At 46.6% G+C, this 17,908-nt stretch overlaps 1 protein-coding gene across 2 annotated transcripts in view; it reads right to left on the bottom strand.

Moving 5' to 3' along the window:
• hace1 (HECT domain and ankyrin repeat containing E3 ubiquitin protein ligase 1) overlaps positions 1 to 15,288 on the bottom strand; it is a 64,141-nt gene extending 48,853 nt beyond the window's left edge. For both annotated transcript variants that reach the window (XM_055635013.1, XM_055635014.1), the window contains exons 1-7: positions 14,943 to 15,288; positions 11,434 to 11,488; positions 9,989 to 10,078; positions 6,681 to 6,785; positions 3,979 to 4,054; positions 2,293 to 2,424; positions 171 to 253 (exon numbers count right to left, since the gene is read on the bottom strand). In XM_055635013.1, coding sequence (XP_055490988.1) covers positions 171 to 253; positions 2,293 to 2,424; positions 3,979 to 4,054; positions 6,681 to 6,785; positions 9,989 to 10,078; positions 11,434 to 11,488; positions 14,943 to 15,033 — 632 coding nt within the window. In that variant the 5' untranslated portion in view covers positions 15,034 to 15,288. The remainder of the gene's footprint in view (positions 1 to 170; positions 254 to 2,292; positions 2,425 to 3,978; positions 4,055 to 6,680; positions 6,786 to 9,988; positions 10,079 to 11,433; positions 11,489 to 14,942) is intronic.
• Positions 15,289 to 17,908: the final 2,620 nt, after the last annotated feature.

The raw sequence follows: 17,908 nt of genomic DNA, 5'->3' as shown, positions 1-17,908 counted from the left end.
TTGTCTAATGCTATTATAACAGTTTGCTTCGTTCAAAGCATCAGTTTAGCTGCTGATGTTTAAAATTATGTAATTTTCTATTAGTGCAATGCAACCCAAAGCAAAAGGAAACAACTGCAGAATTCAAGTCCAACTTCAATGTAATTCTTAAAAATAAAATTCAATGGTACCTGCAAGCAAAGTACAAAGGAGTAGCTCCAGAAACATTGGGCCTGTTAATATCTGCACCACTGTCCAGAAGACAAAGTACTGTCTGTGGAAGAAAAAAAGACGATATTGAACTACTTCATAACAAAATCAAAGGTCATCTTAAAACTGACATTACCTGTTGTCACATAAGTGAAGTTGTGCGCAATAAATTCCACAAATTAGAAAGATAGCAGAAAAAAAAATGTTTTTAAAGGCTAGCCAAGGCATCAGGACACTGCAATTTAGTTTTTGCACATAAAAAAGAACAACTTTGACATGTTTGAAGTTTAGAACATTAATGATTCAAAAGGTAAGAATACTTTTCTATGGCAAACAGCAAATTGTTCCAGATATAGACTACACTTCAAAGGTCTTTCTTAAATTGCTCCCCTCTCACTTAACCCTATGTCCTCTAGTTTTAGAATTTTCTTCCCTGGGTAATAGATTAGGTGTTTATTTATCCATATCCTTCGTGATTGTGTGCACCTCAATAAGGTCGGCCCCCTACACTCAAAAGAATAAAGTCCAAGCCTATCCAACCTTTCCCTATAACTCAAGCCTGCAGATGCCACTAACATCTTGGTGAATTTCTTCTGCATTCTTCCTAATTTTATGACATCCTTCCTAAACATGGGCAACCAGAACTACCACCATGCACATTCTAGTTAGAACAGTACTTATTATAGGAGCCAAGACACAAACCACAACATACATTGCAGCAGAGTAAAGTGACATAGAACAGAGGAATGTGGATTGACAAGCTAAATGTCACATTTATCATGAACACGAAACTATAATACAAGGGTAAAAATAACACAAGCAGAATGGAATGCACAGAAATGGTTTCCACAGGGCAACAGAAATTCATATTATAACATATTCAAGCCAATTTGATGGTAAATGTATACTGCATAAAAGAGAAGACGTATAACATAGCAAAGATGAGCAGGAAGCCAGAGGATTGAGAAACTTTTAAAGATCAAGAGAAGGTAACTAGAAAGGCAATACGGGGAGAAAATATGAAGTACGAAGGTAGGCTAGGCAAGAATATAAAGGAGGATAGTAAAAGTTTCTTTAGGTATGTGAAGAAGAAAAAAATTAGTTAAGACAAATGTAGATCCCTTGAAGACAGAAACAGGTGAATTTACTAAGGGGAACAAGGAAATGGCAAAAGAGTTGAAGAGGTACTTTGGTTCTGTCTTCACTAAGGAAGACACAAACAATCTCCCAGATGTACTAAGAGACTGAGGACTTAGGGTGATGGTGGAACTGAAGGAAATTCATATTAGTCAGGAAATGGTGTTGGGTAGACTGATGGGACTGAAGGCTGAGAAATCCCCAGGGCCTGATGGTCTGCATCCTTGAGTACTCACGGAGGAGGTTCTAGAGATAGTGGACGTATTGGTGTTCATTTTCCAATGTTCTATAGATTCTGGATCACTTCCTGTGGAACAGGAGGGTAGCTAATGTTATCCCACTTTTCAAGAAAGGAGAGAGAGAAGTGGGACAAGAGCTAGCAAATGATAGGTAGGCAGGTACATGTGTGATGAGTTAGTTGGGGGAGGGAGGGCTGAGGTAGCAATGTAGGTTGTGAGGTGATAAATGGAGAACAAAAGGCTGCTGATTTTGGAATCTGCAAGGAAAGGAAGATGAATGGTACATTCTACACTGACGAAGCTCCAGGCCAGCATAGTCGGGATACTCATGGCAGGCGCTGCGCAGCAGAGTGGGCCCAGCCAGCAGCGTGGAGCAGTGTTGGAGCGGAGTGATCACCGGCAACGAGGACAGGACGAACAACGACCGCCGAGAACATGGAACAAGGACGGGCCCGGCGGCTGACGAGAACAAAGACCCAATGGCCACATGTAATGGAAGCTTGGATGCCCCAAAGACCAGAGAGGTGAGGGTGCTGCTGGTAGTGACAGATGGAGGGAGTGGACTGGTTGGAGAGGGACTGGGGTATGGCCTCCAGTGCCTTCAAGGTCAGCTGCATGATGCACACCCCGCAATCCCCCCCCCCCCCCCGCCAATAAAGAGAATGCACTTGTGGCTGACAGGTACAATTCATTGACATCAAATCACTACCAAGGCATGTACACTCACCGTCTTGTGCCCATTCTGACAGGCCACGTGTAAAGCAGTCTGCCCCATCGCATCTTCGACATCCACATTAGTGACGTGCTGCACTAGATCGTGAAGAAGCTCAGTGCGTCCATTAACAGCCAGCCAATGAATCTGCAAAGGATTTTGTTCTCTAACTGTTAGCGACTTGCCATCATTAGTTAAAAAGTAAAATTCTCTGTTGCGATTTGTTCTACATCTCTCTACATCGTTATATCTCTCGTTTCCTTTTCCCCCGACTGTGTCTGAAGGGTCTCGACCAGAAACATCACCCATTCCCTTTTCTCCAGAGATGCTGCCTGAACCAAAGACAACTTTGTGTCTATCTTCGGTTCAAACCAGCATCTGTAGTTCCTTCCTACACATTTAGGATGCTCCTACCCTGGATTGAAGCCGATATCTGTGTGAAGACTGGAGTAGAACATCAAATGTCCATGCATTTGTCATACCCGCTTGGTGCCTCAATAAACAGAGCAAAGAGATCCATACACTTACAGTCCCCTCCATAATGTTTGGGACAAAGACCCATCATTTATTTATTTGCCTGTACTCCACAATTTGAGATTTGTAATTGAAAACAATCACATGTGGTTAAAGTGCACGTTGTCAGATTTTAATAAAGGTAATTTTTATACATTTGGTTTCACCATGTAGAAATTACAGCAGTGTTTATACATAGTCCTGCTTACTTGAGCACTGTGTCCATCTCTGCCAGCAACAGAATGTTGAATTTAGAAGGGAATGAATAAGCACCTGAAAGGAACGTTTATAGGCTCCAAGGAGTGGACAGAGTAGTGTGGGGACCGAGATTGCTCTTGCACAGCATAGCTACAGATTGACCTGGATAAGGTGGAGGTGGAGCAGATGTTTCCACTAGTGGGAGAACCATGAGCAGAGGTCACAGCCTCAGAATTAGTGGACATTCCTTTTGGAAAGAGATGGAGGAATTCCTTTAGTCAGAGGATGGTGAATCTGTGGAATTCATTGCCAAAGAATGGCTGTGAAGATGAAGCCAAAGGATATTTTAACGGCAGAGATAGATAGATTCTTGATTAGTACTAGGGTATTAGGGGTTATGGGGAGAAAGCAGGAGAATGGGATTAAGAGAGTAAGATAGACCAGCCATGATTGAATGGCTGAGGTCTTGATGGGCCGAATGGTCTAATTCTGTTCCTATCCCCTATGAAATGACTGAATGACTTCCTTCCATGGTCCAACCAATCTGTGATTGAAGACATCACACTCACCTATTCCACTGGAAAACACCTAACACAAGACAAGATTGCAAAACAAAAACATTAACCTTATTTCTGTACCGTCTCATCCAGACAAAATGTTCCAACAGACACCAAACTTTTTTTTTTATTCCTTTACCTAAAAGGACTTTCAATATCCTAAAACATGGAAGCCAGATTATCAATATATCAATCTACATATTACAAAAAGGCACAAAACATTATGCATCAGTCTGAAGAAGAGTCTCAACCCGGAACGTCACCAATTTCCTTCGCTCCATAGATGCTGCCTCACCCGCTGAGTTTCTCCAGCATTTTTGTCTACCCTCGATTTTCCAGCATATGCAGTTCCTTCTTAAACAAAACATTATGCATTGCATCTTGCTGTTTAAATTGGCACATTCAAAGGAAAAATAGAAAATTCCAAACTTACTGCAGTCAGCCCTTCATTGTTGCAGATGTTCACATCAGCAGCATATTCCAATAGTTTTCCCATACATTTTTTCTGCCTACAAACACAAACCATGACAACCACTCTTATTTATCAAACTTATCTACTAAGGGGGGGGGGGGGGGGGGGGGGGGGGGGCAAAAGAAAGCTCACAACTTGAATGGGGCTCATTCACTTGTGTACACACACACACACGAGATACTGTCTCTCCCATGAATGCATTATCAGCAATGTCTGCCCAAATTCAATGGACAAAAAGTGTATTTATCTTGAATATCATCATCTTGGACTTCTGCAAGTACAGGTGCACAACCTTTTATCCGAAAGCCTTGGGACCAGACACTTTTCGTAATTCAGAATTTGTCGGTCTTCGGAATGGAAATTTTTTTGCCCCCTCCCTCTGCAACTGCAAACAACCCCACTCTCCTGCAAGAGCGGTACAGTTCCCGGAGGATAGCAGGTGGCCGGAGACGTCAGGAACAACAGGAACCCGCTCCCCGAGCTGCGCCCCGTCATCCGCAACCCAGGTTCCCCTGTAGTTGGAGCGGGGCTGGGCTGGGCTGCTGTTGGCTGTGGGTCTCTGGGATCTCCGTGCTTGCGGTGGGCCGGGTGGTCGACGTCCAATTGATCCTGACGTCTCCGGTGACTGCACTGACCTGCAGCCATCGCCGACTTGAAGACAGTGCAAAGCCCCCGCGCCGGTGCAATGAGCGGGGAGCTGGAGAGGGGAGGGAAGGGTCACACACATGGCCGGGGAGCAGAGGGGTGTAGGTGGGGTGAAACTGAAGGGAGCGACAATCTGCTGCTGCCTGCACTGTGTATTGTGTCTACCGTGGGAACTTTTAACTCAGCGGGCAGACAGCAGCATATTGTCAATTATTAACCCTCCCGCGCAATATACCCTCGCCTCTTTTATGAATGGGGATTTAGTTCCCCTTTCTTCGAGGACCGACCGGAGGTTCCGCTGTCACCTCTGCGGGCCCGCCCTCGGTGAACGTCCTGTCTCCCTGTCCCTGGAATAGTAGGGGGCGATCAAACAGCACAATACCCCCCCTCCAACTCCAGAGGAATCCGCTCCCCGATGGGCCGCTATGGCGACAAGTGGCAGTTCGCCCACAGCCCGAGCTGCGCGACCCAAGAACAAGACGTTATTCTTGCACACCATCAGCTTCTGCCCATACGGGGAGCGTGTTCTTCTGGAGTTGGAATGGGGCTGGGCTGGAGTTGCTGATCTGGGATCTCCGTGCTTGCAGTGGGCCTGGGGGTCGGTGTTCCGTTGGTCCTGACGTCTCCGGTGACTGGCACTGTGCTGCTAGCATCGCGACGTGAAGACAGTACAAAGCCCCCGCGCCGGTGCAATGAGCGGGGAGCTGGAGAGGGGAGGGAAGGGGTCACACACATGGCCGGGAAGCAGAGGGGTGTAGGTGGGGTGAAACTGAAGGGAGCGACAATCTACTGCTGCCTGCACGCTGAGTTAAAAAGTTACCACGCAAGACTCACGATACACTGTGTATCGTGAGTCTACCGTGGGAACTTTTTAACGCAGCTGGCAGGTAGCAGCATATTGTCAATTATTAACCCTCCGGCGCAATATACCCTCATCTTCTCTTTTATGAATGGGGATTTAGTTCCCCTTTCTTCGAGGACCGACGGGAGGTTCCGCTGTCACCTCTGCGGGCCGCCCTCGGTGAACGTTTTCAAGGACCTTTCTTCAAGGACCGAAAAAATGTCGCTATTCGGAGGTTTTCGTTATTTGGATCGTCGGATAAAAGGTTGTGCACCTGTATAACATGTAACTAATCTCACCTGTTATTAGGTAACTGAACCGTCCTCTCACCAGCTAGTGGAGTCCTGACTTCCCATCTACCTCATTAGAGACCTTCGAGCTGTCTTCAACAGACTTTATCTTGCACCAAATTTTAAACTCTTTATCCTGCATCTGTACACTGTGAATGGCTTGATTGTAATTATACACTTTTCATTAACTGGATAGCCACACAAAAAGCTTTCAACTGTACCTCGGTACACGTGACAATAATAAACTAAACTAAGTCTTCGACCGTCCTGACGTTTTGTCCTCTTTTCATTGACGGAGGATATAAATCCCACCCAAGATCATCGTAGGAGTACCTACGCTGAAAGGACTAGGCAGCTCAATAAGAACTGTTTCCACTAGTGGGAGAGTCCAGGACCAGAGGCCATAGCCGCAGAACTAAAATACATACCTTTAGAAAGATAAGGAATAACTGTAATCAGAGGGTGGTGAATCTGTGGAATTCACGGCCACAGACGGCTGTGAAGGCCGTCTATGGATATTTTTAAGGTGGAGATTGACAGATTCTTGATTCGTAAGGGTGTCAGGGATTACGTGGAGAAGTTAGAAGAATAGGGTTGAGAAAGAAAGACAGAGCAGCCATGATTGAATGGCATGGTAGACAATGGGCCAAATGGCCTAATTCTGCTACTAGAACTTATGAACGTGACTCATCACCAACCTGTGAAGATATGGACACTGATACATTGCTGGTCACATTCAAAGCCCAGAAAATAACAAATCTTACTGTAAAATTTCGATTGCTTCACTATGAATACATACTTTAATTTTAATAAACATACTTTCAAAGAAAGATCACCAAGTGAAAAAAAGTACATTTCTCAAAAGGATTATACCTTAGTACACTCACCCATTCCTTGCTGCTAAATGAAGGGGTGTGCATCCAGAAATGTCCTGGTAGTTTGGATTTGCTCCTTTCTTCAGAAGTAGAATAAGGCATTCAACAGAGCCACAACTGTACCAGAGATAATGAAAATATTAATTTCTAGGCAAAATAACAATTTAAAGCGTAGGAAGAAACTGCAGGTACTGATTTAAACCGAAGATAAGACACAAATGCTGGTGTAATTCAGCAGGTCAGGCAGCATCTCTGGAGAAAAATAGGTGAGGTTTCAGGTCAGAACCCTAAGAAAAATTCCTACCCAAAACGTCACCTATTCATTTTCTCCAGAGATGCTGCCTGACCTGCTGAGTTACTCCAGTAATTTGTGTCTTTCAATATTTTATTTTTTTGTGTCTACCTTCAATATTTTGTTTTAGATAATTCCAACTGCCAAATCTCAACATATATTTATAAGATTATAAGATATAGTTATAACAATTAGTTATGTATAGAATGTCAAAAAAAATATTTTTAATCAACAAGTAATTTTCTAAGGCAGAACAACATTTGTAGCAAAAAAATGTGCCCTTTAAATTTAATATTTTTTTAATGTGAACAAATTCAATTAATAGATCCGTTCCCATGCTGCTATTCCCGCTTTGGGAAGAGAGTCATTATGGTTGGAGAGCAGGCCAGAGAAGGACAATACATCTTCCTGCCAATCACTGGCATCAGAAAATGCACAATCAAAATCAACTAAGAACCAAGCCTCCAAATGGACATCCTAAGGTCATAAGTGATCGGAGTAAAATTAGGTCATTTGGCCCATCAAGTCTATTCCGCCATTCAATCATGGCTGATTTATCTCTCCTTCCTAACCCCATTCTCCTGCCTTCTCACCCATACACTGTATTAATCAAAAATCTATCTACGTCTGCCTTAAAAATATCCACTGATGGCCTCCACAGCCTTCTGTGGCAAAGAATTCCACAGATTAACCACCCTCCTATTCAAACCTAACATATCACTGGAATCGCTATATGAGCAAGATAATGGAGGCTGCAAGGACTGCACACGAACACAGTGCCCAATGATGGGAAAATACTGGATGAAAAGTCACAATACTTTCAAGTTTAGGACCTTAATGAGCATTATGCAGAATGTATTACAAAGTTACTGCATCCTGGATCAGGAATCCCAGATAGTGTCCAACCCAAGCGGTTCTGTGTGATAGCCACAGAAATGGATCTGCAATCACACAATATAATCCCTCCCCCCCTTTTAAATCTCTTCTCTAACAACAACATTTCTTACTTTAATTATGCTCCCTTTATCATGTACCTGTACACTGTGGATGGCTCAATTGTAAGCATGTATTGTCTTTCTGCTGACTTGTCAGCACGCATCGAAAGCTTTTCACTGTACCTTGGTACACATGAAAATAAACCAAACTCAACTCTATAAATAATTAAAAGAAAATGCTGGAGTAACTCAGCGGGGCAGGCAGCATCTCTGGAGAGAAGGAATGGGTGACGTTTCGGGTCGAAAACCTTCTTCAGACTGATGTCAGTGAAGTGAGTGGGAAAGAGATAGAATGTAGTCGGAGACAGTAACACTGGTGGGAGAACTGGGAAAGGGGAGGGGATGGAGAGAGCGAAAGCAAGGGCTATTTGAAGTTAGAAAAGTCAATGTTCAATTGGGTAGCTGGGGTGCAAGCTACCCAAGTGAAATATGAGGTGCTGTTCCTCCAATTTGCACTGGGCCTCACTCTGACAATGCAGGAGGCCCAGGATAGAAAGGTCAGATTGGGAATGGGAGGGCGAGTTAAAGTGCTGAGAAACCAGGAGATCGGGTGGGTAAAGGCAGACTAGGTAGAGGTGTTCAGCGACATGATCACAATGCCTGCGCTTGGTCTCGCCGATGTACAGAAGTTGACACCTGGCATAGCGGATACAGTAGAGGTTAGAGGAAGTGCAAGTGAACCTCTGGCTCACCTGAAAAGACTGTTGGGGTGTTGGATGGAGTCGAGGGGGGAGGTAAAGGGACAGGTGCAGGGGAAAGTACCTGGAGAGGGTGCGGTTTGGGTGGGAAGGGATGAGTTGACCAGGGAGTTGCGGAGGGAATGGTATCTGCGTAAAGCAGAAATGGGTGGAGATGGGAAGATGTGGATCCCGTTGGAGGTGGTGAAAGTGTTGGAGGATTATATGCTGTATGCAATGGCTGATGGGGTGGAAAGCGAGGACAAGGGGGACTCTGTCCTTGTTGCGAATGGGGGAAGTGGGAGCAAGAGCGGAGCTGCGGGATATCGAGGAAACCCTAGTGAGAGCCTCATCTATAATGGAAGAGGGGAATCCCATTTCCTAAAGAATGAGGACATCTCTGATGACCTAGTATGGAAAACCCCATCCTGGGTGCAGAATTGGGAGTGGAGGATAGTCTTTACAGGAAGCAGGGTGGGAAAAAGTGTAGTCTAGATAGATATGGGAGTCAGGTGGTTCGTAGCAGATGTCAGTCAATAGTCTGTATCCTGTGATAGAGACCGTGAGATCTGGATGCCGTAGGGAGATGTCGGAGATGGTCCAAGTGAAAATAATTAGAAGACATATTCCCCATGAAAGAAAACTGCTATTACTTTTGGAGGTGGTTTTCGATATGAAAGCTCAACTGCCTATTTTAGATTATTATTGTCACGTGTTTCAAGGTACAGTGAAGCTAAACTCAAGTGAACTCAAATATAGTCATTTGGTATTTAGTAGTAAGGAATACTTGCCAATTTTTTGCATTATGGTGGTGGGTATTATTGTTTGTTGCAGAGATAATATTGTAAATAATTTAATGAATTAAATTTTGTAGAAAAAAAGCCCGGGCCTTCCCAATCTCCTGACTTAAAAATAAATAAATCATGTTTTAGAAGCTGCAGGAACATTTTACACGAAACATGCTTTGGCAATATGCTGAAGAGTCCTAAAGATGTATAGGTTTATGGGTCTCTGTAAGTTACCCCCTAGAGTGCAGGATGTGGATGCAAAGGTGGGGCAACATAGAACTACCGATGGTCAGCATGGATACAATGAGCCAAAGGACCCATCTCCATGCTGTATCTTTTAGTCAATTCAATTAGCAATTCTTTGTTCCTCCATCCATAAAACCTAACCAAATTTGCCAATACATGTGGAAAGGATTGATTTCAGGCAACTGAGGATCCTACCCTTTTTCTAGGCTATTTCTTTACTTGTATTTCTAACTGAGAAATACATCTAATGGAATACAAGATGAGGTTTACGATAATGCAATTGTAACAAATAATACAAACCGCAAATTATCCAGAAACTCACTTTGCAGCAATATGTAACAGGCTTCGCTTGACACGACCAAAAGCATAATTGACATCAAATTTTGAATTTGTCAACAACTCTGTAACAGATCTTAAAAAGAGCATTTATTACACATTGTAAATAGCTTCAATTAAATCCTGATAATAGATTTCCAATTCAACTGCATCACAATTCAAACATTTGTTTTTAACATGTTCATAAAATCTCTTTACAAATACTAAACAACTCTACTTCAATTAGTGACAGCTTTCTATATTCAATAATATAGGAAATGGCATGAATATAAGGTGATAAATTACATGGAATTATCCTAAAATAACTAATATTAAACCAAAAGTAGGGAGAGTGGATCTCCAATTAAATCCTTAACTAGCTGGAATATCACACCCCTGTAACGGACTGTTTGAACTACTTCCCTCCGGCAAACGTTACGAGGCCTTCTACGCCCGTACCTCCAGACTCAGAAACAGCTTTATTCCAAGAGCTATAGCGGCTCTGAACCGGCCCTGCTGAGTGCCCCCCACCCCCCCTGGACAGTCTCCCTCGGATGGTCACGACACATAGCTTATTTATTTATTTTACTTTTCTTTTTCATCGGTTGGAGCTGCATACTAAATCTCGTTGCACTGACGTGCAATGACAAGATATTATTCTTATTATATAAAATCAACACATTTTTGCAACTAGCCGTTTTCCTACTCTCTTAAACATCTGGATGAATTTTAGCCTTCCACTTGAAGTGAGATTTTAGGTAATTAACCTACACATACCATACTAACTAATCTCACACTGTCTGGTCATCTCTGGCCTTTGCCCAACAACCTCCCCCCACTTGCCAGGGTTGTCCTGCCGCTCCTCTCTTCCAGCTTTATCCACCCCCCAACCACAATCAGCGTGAAAATGGATCCCGACCCAAAAGTTTACCAATCCACGTTCTCCAAAGATGCTGCCTGACTGCATGCTGAGTTACTCCAGCAAGTTGTATCTTTTTATTTTAAGTGAAACAAAATCTACTCAGATTTGGCCTGACCCTCTGATTTAATTATGGCTATAAATGGCATTGGTATGAGATTGAAAATACACACTAATAGAGGACAGAATTCTCTCTGCAGAATGAGCCCAGGACAGTTTTGTGGGACAGAGCAGGAAGTTATGTACATTGCATTTGCAAGTACCACACCAGCTGTGAATGCTTAAAACACACAAAAAAAGCACGCTCAAATACAAGAATGATAACCAGAATAACAAACCTAAATCACTGGCCCTCAAGTAAAAATGAAATTGATCAACAGTAAAAGGTCCAACTGCTTTTATCTGCATACAATATATAAATCTGTGTTACCCCTGATGGTGACAGTTTCATTCCATTGGACTATTGTCACATACTTTGCCTTTCTATTTAATCTCAAACAATTCAGATCAATTAGACTCTAAACAATGCTCACCTGTGCTGATCAGCCATGACCATGGGCATCAATGTATAAACTGCAGTTTCATTATCTACAACAAAACACATATCTTGTTATTGTGGTTAAAATACAACATTGTTACAAGATTTTCAGTAGGTCTCATGCACATTACCTTAAATTATGAAGTCAAAGAATATTGTTCAGTTTTTAAATATTTCCTCTCTGCCAAACATCCCTTGATTAGATGCAAACTAGATACCAATGGAAACAGACTTCAGGCAAGTCGATTTTGAGTTAAACAGCACAGAATCAAGCCCTTTGGCCCACCTGGTCTATGGCGACCAAGTTGGCATACTTGCCTAACTTTTCACTGTACCTCAGTAAATGTGTCAATAAAATGAACTGAACTGAAATACAGTGAAAAGCTTTTGTTGTATACTACTAACCAGTCAGCGGAAAGGCTATAAATGATTACAATCGAGCCATCCACAGTGTAGAGATATATGATAAAGGGACTAACGTTTAGTGCAAGGCAGTCAGATTAAAATAGTCCAAGGGCCTCCAATGAGGTAGTTGGTAGCTCAGGACTGCTCTCTAATTGTTGATAGGATGGTTCAGTTGCCTGATAACAGCTGGGAAAAAAATTGTCCCTGAACCTGAAGGTATCATGGTATATGGACACATTTATCTGTATTGTAGTAAATGCCTACTATTTTCTGTGTGCTTAAGCAAAGCAAGAATTTCATTGTCCTATACAGGGACACATGACAATAAACTCACTTGAACTATATGTTTTCACACTTCTGTACCTCTTGCGTGATGGGAGAGGGGAGGGGAGAGGAGGGAGTGACCAGAGTGAGACTCGTCCTTGATTATGCTGGTTGATTATTCTTCAAGGAGCAGTTTTCCATAATGCTTGGACAATTCTGATGCCACAACTTTCAGGCAATGACTATCTCAAAGAAGCAAGCCTAACATACTTTTGACAGTTAATGTCATCACTCTCTTCCAGTATTAATATTCTGGGAATCACCAATTACCAGAAATTCAACATAACCAACCACAACAAAAGCCATAGCTACAAAAACAATGAGGCTGTGTAACATACAAGTGACTCATTTCCTGACAACCCTAGACTACTCCAACACCGACCAGGAACAAGTCTGGGCAGGACTGTATCTGCACATAGGCAATGACTCAGGGATCACAACACCATTGAAAACAAATCATTTTTTTTAAATAGCATCTTATAAACAACACTAAACATTCCTTTCATCCAACATTGCAACCAAAGATTGCAACACTGTTATTATTATTAACAAGATGCACAAGATTAACAAGGTGAATTTGTGGAATTCTTTGCCACAGAGGCCATCAATGGATATTTTTAAGGCAAAGACAGATTCTCGATTGGTATGGGTGTCAAGGGTTATGGGGAGAAGGCAGGAGAATGGGGTTAGGAGGGAGAGATAGATCAGCCATGATTGAACGGCGGAGTAGACTTGATGGAACACATATGACCTTATGCACTGCAGTCATTCAGCCAGAAGACTTCAACATCCCCATCCTCCATCATGTTGGGGGAGTCCAGAACCAGGGGCCACAGTTTAAGAATAAGGGATAGGCCATTTAGAACTGAGATGAGGAAACACCTTTTCACGCAGAGAGTTGTGAATTTGCGGAATTCTTTGCCTCAGAAGGCAGTGGAGGCCGATTCATTGGATGCACTAAAAAGAGAGTTAGATAGAGCTCTTAGGGCTAGCGGAATCAAGGGATATGGGGAGAAGGCAGGAATGGGGTACTGATTGTGGATGATGAACCATGATCACATTGAATGGTACTGCTGGCTCAAAGGGCCTGCACCTATTGTCTATGTATTATTAAACACTAGGACTGTTGGTGCATGGAAACACCATCTGGAAAAAACAGGTTCCCCTCAGTTGCAGACCACTGCATTGATGAGGAATTATATTGCTGGTCCTTAATCGCCACAACATCCAAACTCTGGAACTCTCTATCCCACAGTATCGCTACAAAGTAGCCCAGTTCCACGTATGACCACCTTGTCCCATCACCCATGCCCCACCCCACAACTCAACTACCTGGGCCACCCACCAGTCCTCACCCCTACGACCCAGCCCTCACCTCACTGGGCCTATTACTCACTCTCCTCCCCAGGCCCGCACCCATCCATCTCACCCACTCCCCAAACACCTGGGCTAGTCATCCTCACCACCAACTGGGCCCAGACCCTCAAATCCTCATTTCATAGAAACATAGAAATTAGGTGCAGGAGTAGGCCATTCGGCCCTTCGAGCCTGCACCGCCATTCAATATGATCATGGCTGATCATCCAACTCAAGTATCCCGTACCTGCCTTCTCTCCATACCCCCTGATCCCCTTAGCCACAAGGGCCACGTTTAACTCCCTCTTAAATATAGCCAATGAACTGGCCTCAACTACCCTCTGTGGCAGAGAGTTCCAGAGATTCACCACTCTCTGTGTGAAAAAAGTTCTTCTCATCTCGGTTTTAAAGGATTTCCCCCTTATCCTTAAGCTGGGACCCCTTGTCCTGGACTTCCCCAACATCGGGAACAATCTTCCTGCATCTAGCCTGTCCAACCCCTTAAGAATTTTGTAAGTTTCTATAAGATCCCCTCTCAATCTCCTAAATTCTAGAGTGTATAAACCAAGTCTATCCAGTCTTTCTTCATAAGACAGTCCTGACATCCCAGGAATCAGTCTGGTGAACCGTCTCTGCACTCCCTCTATGGCAATAATGTCCTTCCTCAGATTTGGAGACCAAAACTCAATTTCCACCCACACACCCTCTACCCCCCCCAGCCTTAACCTCGATGCCCTCCTCCCCCCCCCCTGGGCTCCGCCCTTAACCTTCAGATGCCCAGTCGGGCCCAGCCACCCCCTCCTACCTCCCAATCCTCACCCCATCCTACCAGCCATCGCATGCCCTTACCATCCAGCTAAACTCAACCTCTCCTACCTCCCAGCCCCTCAACCTCTCCTCGGGGCCCTACCTCCCAGCCCTGTAGCCATGCTCCTACCTCCAGCCCTCACACCCTACCCAGCCCTCACATGCCCCTACCCAACCCCCCCAGCCCCTCTAGTCCTACCCAGCCCTCCCCCCTCCTACTTCCCAATCCTCACCCCCTGCTCTCCCACCCTCACCCCAACCTCGGGAAAACCCCCATGCCCTCCTATCTCCCAGCCCTCACCCTCCCGTCTAACACTCACCCCCCCACCTTGCAACACCCCCACCCCCAGCCCTCAACCCCGGAGCCCAACCAACCCCACACACACCCCCCCCCTCACCCTCCCCTCACCCGCGAGGCCCATGACACCCCCCACACCTGGGGCCCATCCCTCACAGCGTCTGGGCCCCCCGGGCCGCCCTCCCTCTCTCCCCCCCCCACCCTACACACCCACACCCTTAGCCCCTCAACCCACCACCCTGGTGCTCTGCCCCCCTCCTCCCCCCTCCTCCCTCCCCCCGCCGCCTCACACCCTCCCCCATCTCCCCGCACACCTTCGGGCAGCTCCACGGTTCGCGCCCGCCTCAGGGAGCGGGTCAGGCGGCTCAGCTGAACGTTGAGCTGCTCCATGGCCCGCTCCATCATCTGCAGTAGCCGCCTGTGGAAGAGAGCGGGGAGGAGGAGGCCGCTGGAGCTGGAGCCGGTGCTGCCGCCCCCGGGGCCCGGCGCTGCCCCCCTGTAGTCGGGCTCGGGCTCGGGCTCGAGCTCTCAGTGTCTGCGCTGCTGCAGCTGCCGCGCGCCCGGCGTCGCGTTCAAACCGCCAGCCGAACCCCGGGCCGTTAGCGTTAGTGTTCCAGCCGCCGAACGTCCCCCGCACTTCCGGGGCCCCCCGCCCACACCATCAAAGACTACAGGATCTGTGGAGCGGAGCTCGATCATCCTTGCACACCATTGGATGCGGCCCGGGAACACCAACCGGATGTGCGCGCGGTGCATTCTGGGTAGTGTAGTCTTTAATATCGTCGGAGAGGATCTATCCTCCCCCCACCCGCCCAACCTCACCCACACCCCCCCACCCCACCCCCACCCCCCCACCCATACCCCAACCCCCACCCCCCCCCACCCCCATCAGACATGTGACACCTGCCCCTACACAGATGAGATGGTTGAGTTTAGCGAGGTGTAGTGGGATGGGATGTGATGTAGTGGGGGTGTAGTGTGGATGTGATGGGGTGGGTGTGGGTGTAGTTTGGTGGGGTGTGTGTGGGGGTGTGTTGTGGGGTGTGGGTGTAGTGGGGTGTGGGTGTAGAGGGGTGTGGGTGTAGTGTGGTGGGTGTGGTGTGGGTATAGTGTGGTGGGTGTAGTGGAGGTGGGGTGGGGTGTGGGTGTAGTGGGGTGTGGGTGTAGTGGAGGTGGGGTGGTGTGGGGTGTAGTGGGGGTGTGGGTGTAGTGGGGGTGGGGGGTGGGGTGTGGGTGTAGTGGGGTGTGGGGGTGGGTTGTAGTGGGGTGGTGTGGTGGTGGTGTAGGGGTGGGGTGTGGGTTGTAGTGGGGTGTGTGGTGGGTGTAGTGTGGGGTGTGGGTGTAGTGAGGTGGGGTGGGGTGTGGGGTGTAGTGGGGTGTGGGTGTAGTGGGTGGTGTGGGTGTAGTGGAGGTGGGGTGTGGGTGTAGTGGGTGGGGATGGGGTGGGTGGGTGTAGTGGGGTGTGGGTGTAGTGGGGTGTGTGTGGTGTGTAGGGTGTGGGGGTGTAGTGGAGGTGGGGTGTGGGGTGTGGTGTGGTGTGGGTGTGGGGTGGGGTGTGGGTGTAGTGGGGTGTGGGTGTGTTTGTGTGGGTGTAGTGGGGTGTGGGGGTGTGTGTGGTGGTGTGTGTGTGGGGTGTGGGTGTAGTGTGGTGGGGTGTGGGTGGTAGTGTGGTGTGGTGGTGGGGTGGGTGTGTGGGGTGTGGGTGTGTGTGTAGTGGGGTGTGGGTGTAGTGGGGTGTGGGGTGGGGGTGTGGGTGTAGTGGGGTGTGGGTGGTAGTTTGGGTGGGTGTAGTGTGGTGTGGGTGTAGTGTGGTATGGGTGTAGTTTGGTGGGGTGTAGTGGGGTGTGGGTGTAGTGGGGTGGTGTGGGGTGTAGTGGGGTGTGGGTGTAATTTGGTGGGGTGTAGGGGGGTGTGGGTGTAGTGGAGGTGGTGTGGGGTGGGTGTGTAGTGGGGTGTGGGTGTAGTGGTGGGGGGGTGGGTGTAATTGGTGGTGTGTAGTGTGGTGGGGTGTGTGTGGGTAGTGTGGGGTGGTGTGGGTGTAGTGGGGGTGGGTGTAGTGGGGTGGATGGGGTGGGGTGGGGTGTGGGTGTAGTGGGTGTGGGTGTAGTGGAGGTGGGGTGTGGGTGGGGTGGGGTGTAGTGTGTGGTGTGGGTGTAGTGGTGTGGTGGATGTGGGGTGTGGGGGTGTAGTGTGGTGTTGGGGTGTAGTGGGGTGTGGGTTGTAGTGTGGTGGGCTGTAGTGTGTGGGTATGGTGAGGTGTGGTAGTGTGGTGTGGGTGTAGTGTGGTGGGGTGTAGTTTGTGGTGAGGTGCAGGGTAGGAGCAGTATAGGGTAGGAATAATGTAGTACAGAAAATAATGTAGCACAGAAAATAGGTGCAGGAGTAGGCCATTCAGCCCTTTCAACCAGCGCCACCATTCAATATGATCATGGCTGATCATCTGATTTGGAAGAGAGAATCAGGAACGACACTAACAAATTTGTGGATGACAGTGTGAACTGTGAAGAGGATGTTAGGAAGTTGCAGGTTGACCTGGACAGGTTGAGTGAGTGGGCAGATGTGTGGCAGATGCAGTATAATATAGATAAATGTGAGGATATCCACTTTGGTGGCAAAAACAAGGGGGCAGATTATTATCTCAATGGGTTAGGTAAGGGGGGAGGTACAGCGAGACCTGGGTGTCCTTGTACACCGGTCACTGAAAGTTGGCGTGCAGGTGCAGCAGGCAGTGAAGAAAGCTAATGGAATGTTTGCCTTCATAACACGAGGATTTCAGTGTAGGAGTAGAGAGGTTCTTCTGCAGTTGTATAGGACTCTGGTAAGACCACAGTGTACAGTTTTGGTCTCCTAATTTGAGGAAGGACATCCTTGTGATTGAGGCAGTGCAGTGTAGGTTCACGAGATTAATCCCTGGGATGGCGGGACTGTCATGAGGAAAGATTGAAAAGACTAGCCTTGTATTCACTGGAGTTTAGGAGGATGAGGGGATATCTTATAGAAACGTATAAAATTATAAAAGGACTTGTACAACGCAAATTGGAGAAACAGCATCTCATATTTCGCTTGGGTAGCTTACAGCCTAGCGGTATGAACATTGACTTTGAAAACATCGTAATCCTCTCTCTCCAACCCTCCCCATCCTAGTTCTCTGACCAGTCTCACTGTCCTGATTAAATTTTACATTTCCTGCCTCGTTGTCAACTTCTCCTAGCGAACAATATTAGTTTGGTTATAGAGATACAGCACGGAAACAGTCTGCGCCAACCTGAACAATGATCTG

This window comes from Leucoraja erinacea, chromosome 5 (genome assembly GCF_028641065.1).
Source record: "Leucoraja erinacea ecotype New England chromosome 5, Leri_hhj_1, whole genome shotgun sequence".
Taxonomy (NCBI): domain Eukaryota; kingdom Metazoa; phylum Chordata; class Chondrichthyes; order Rajiformes; family Rajidae; genus Leucoraja; species Leucoraja erinaceus.
Note: the sequence above shows the minus strand (reverse complement) of the source record. Positions and strands in the feature narration are given on the sequence as shown.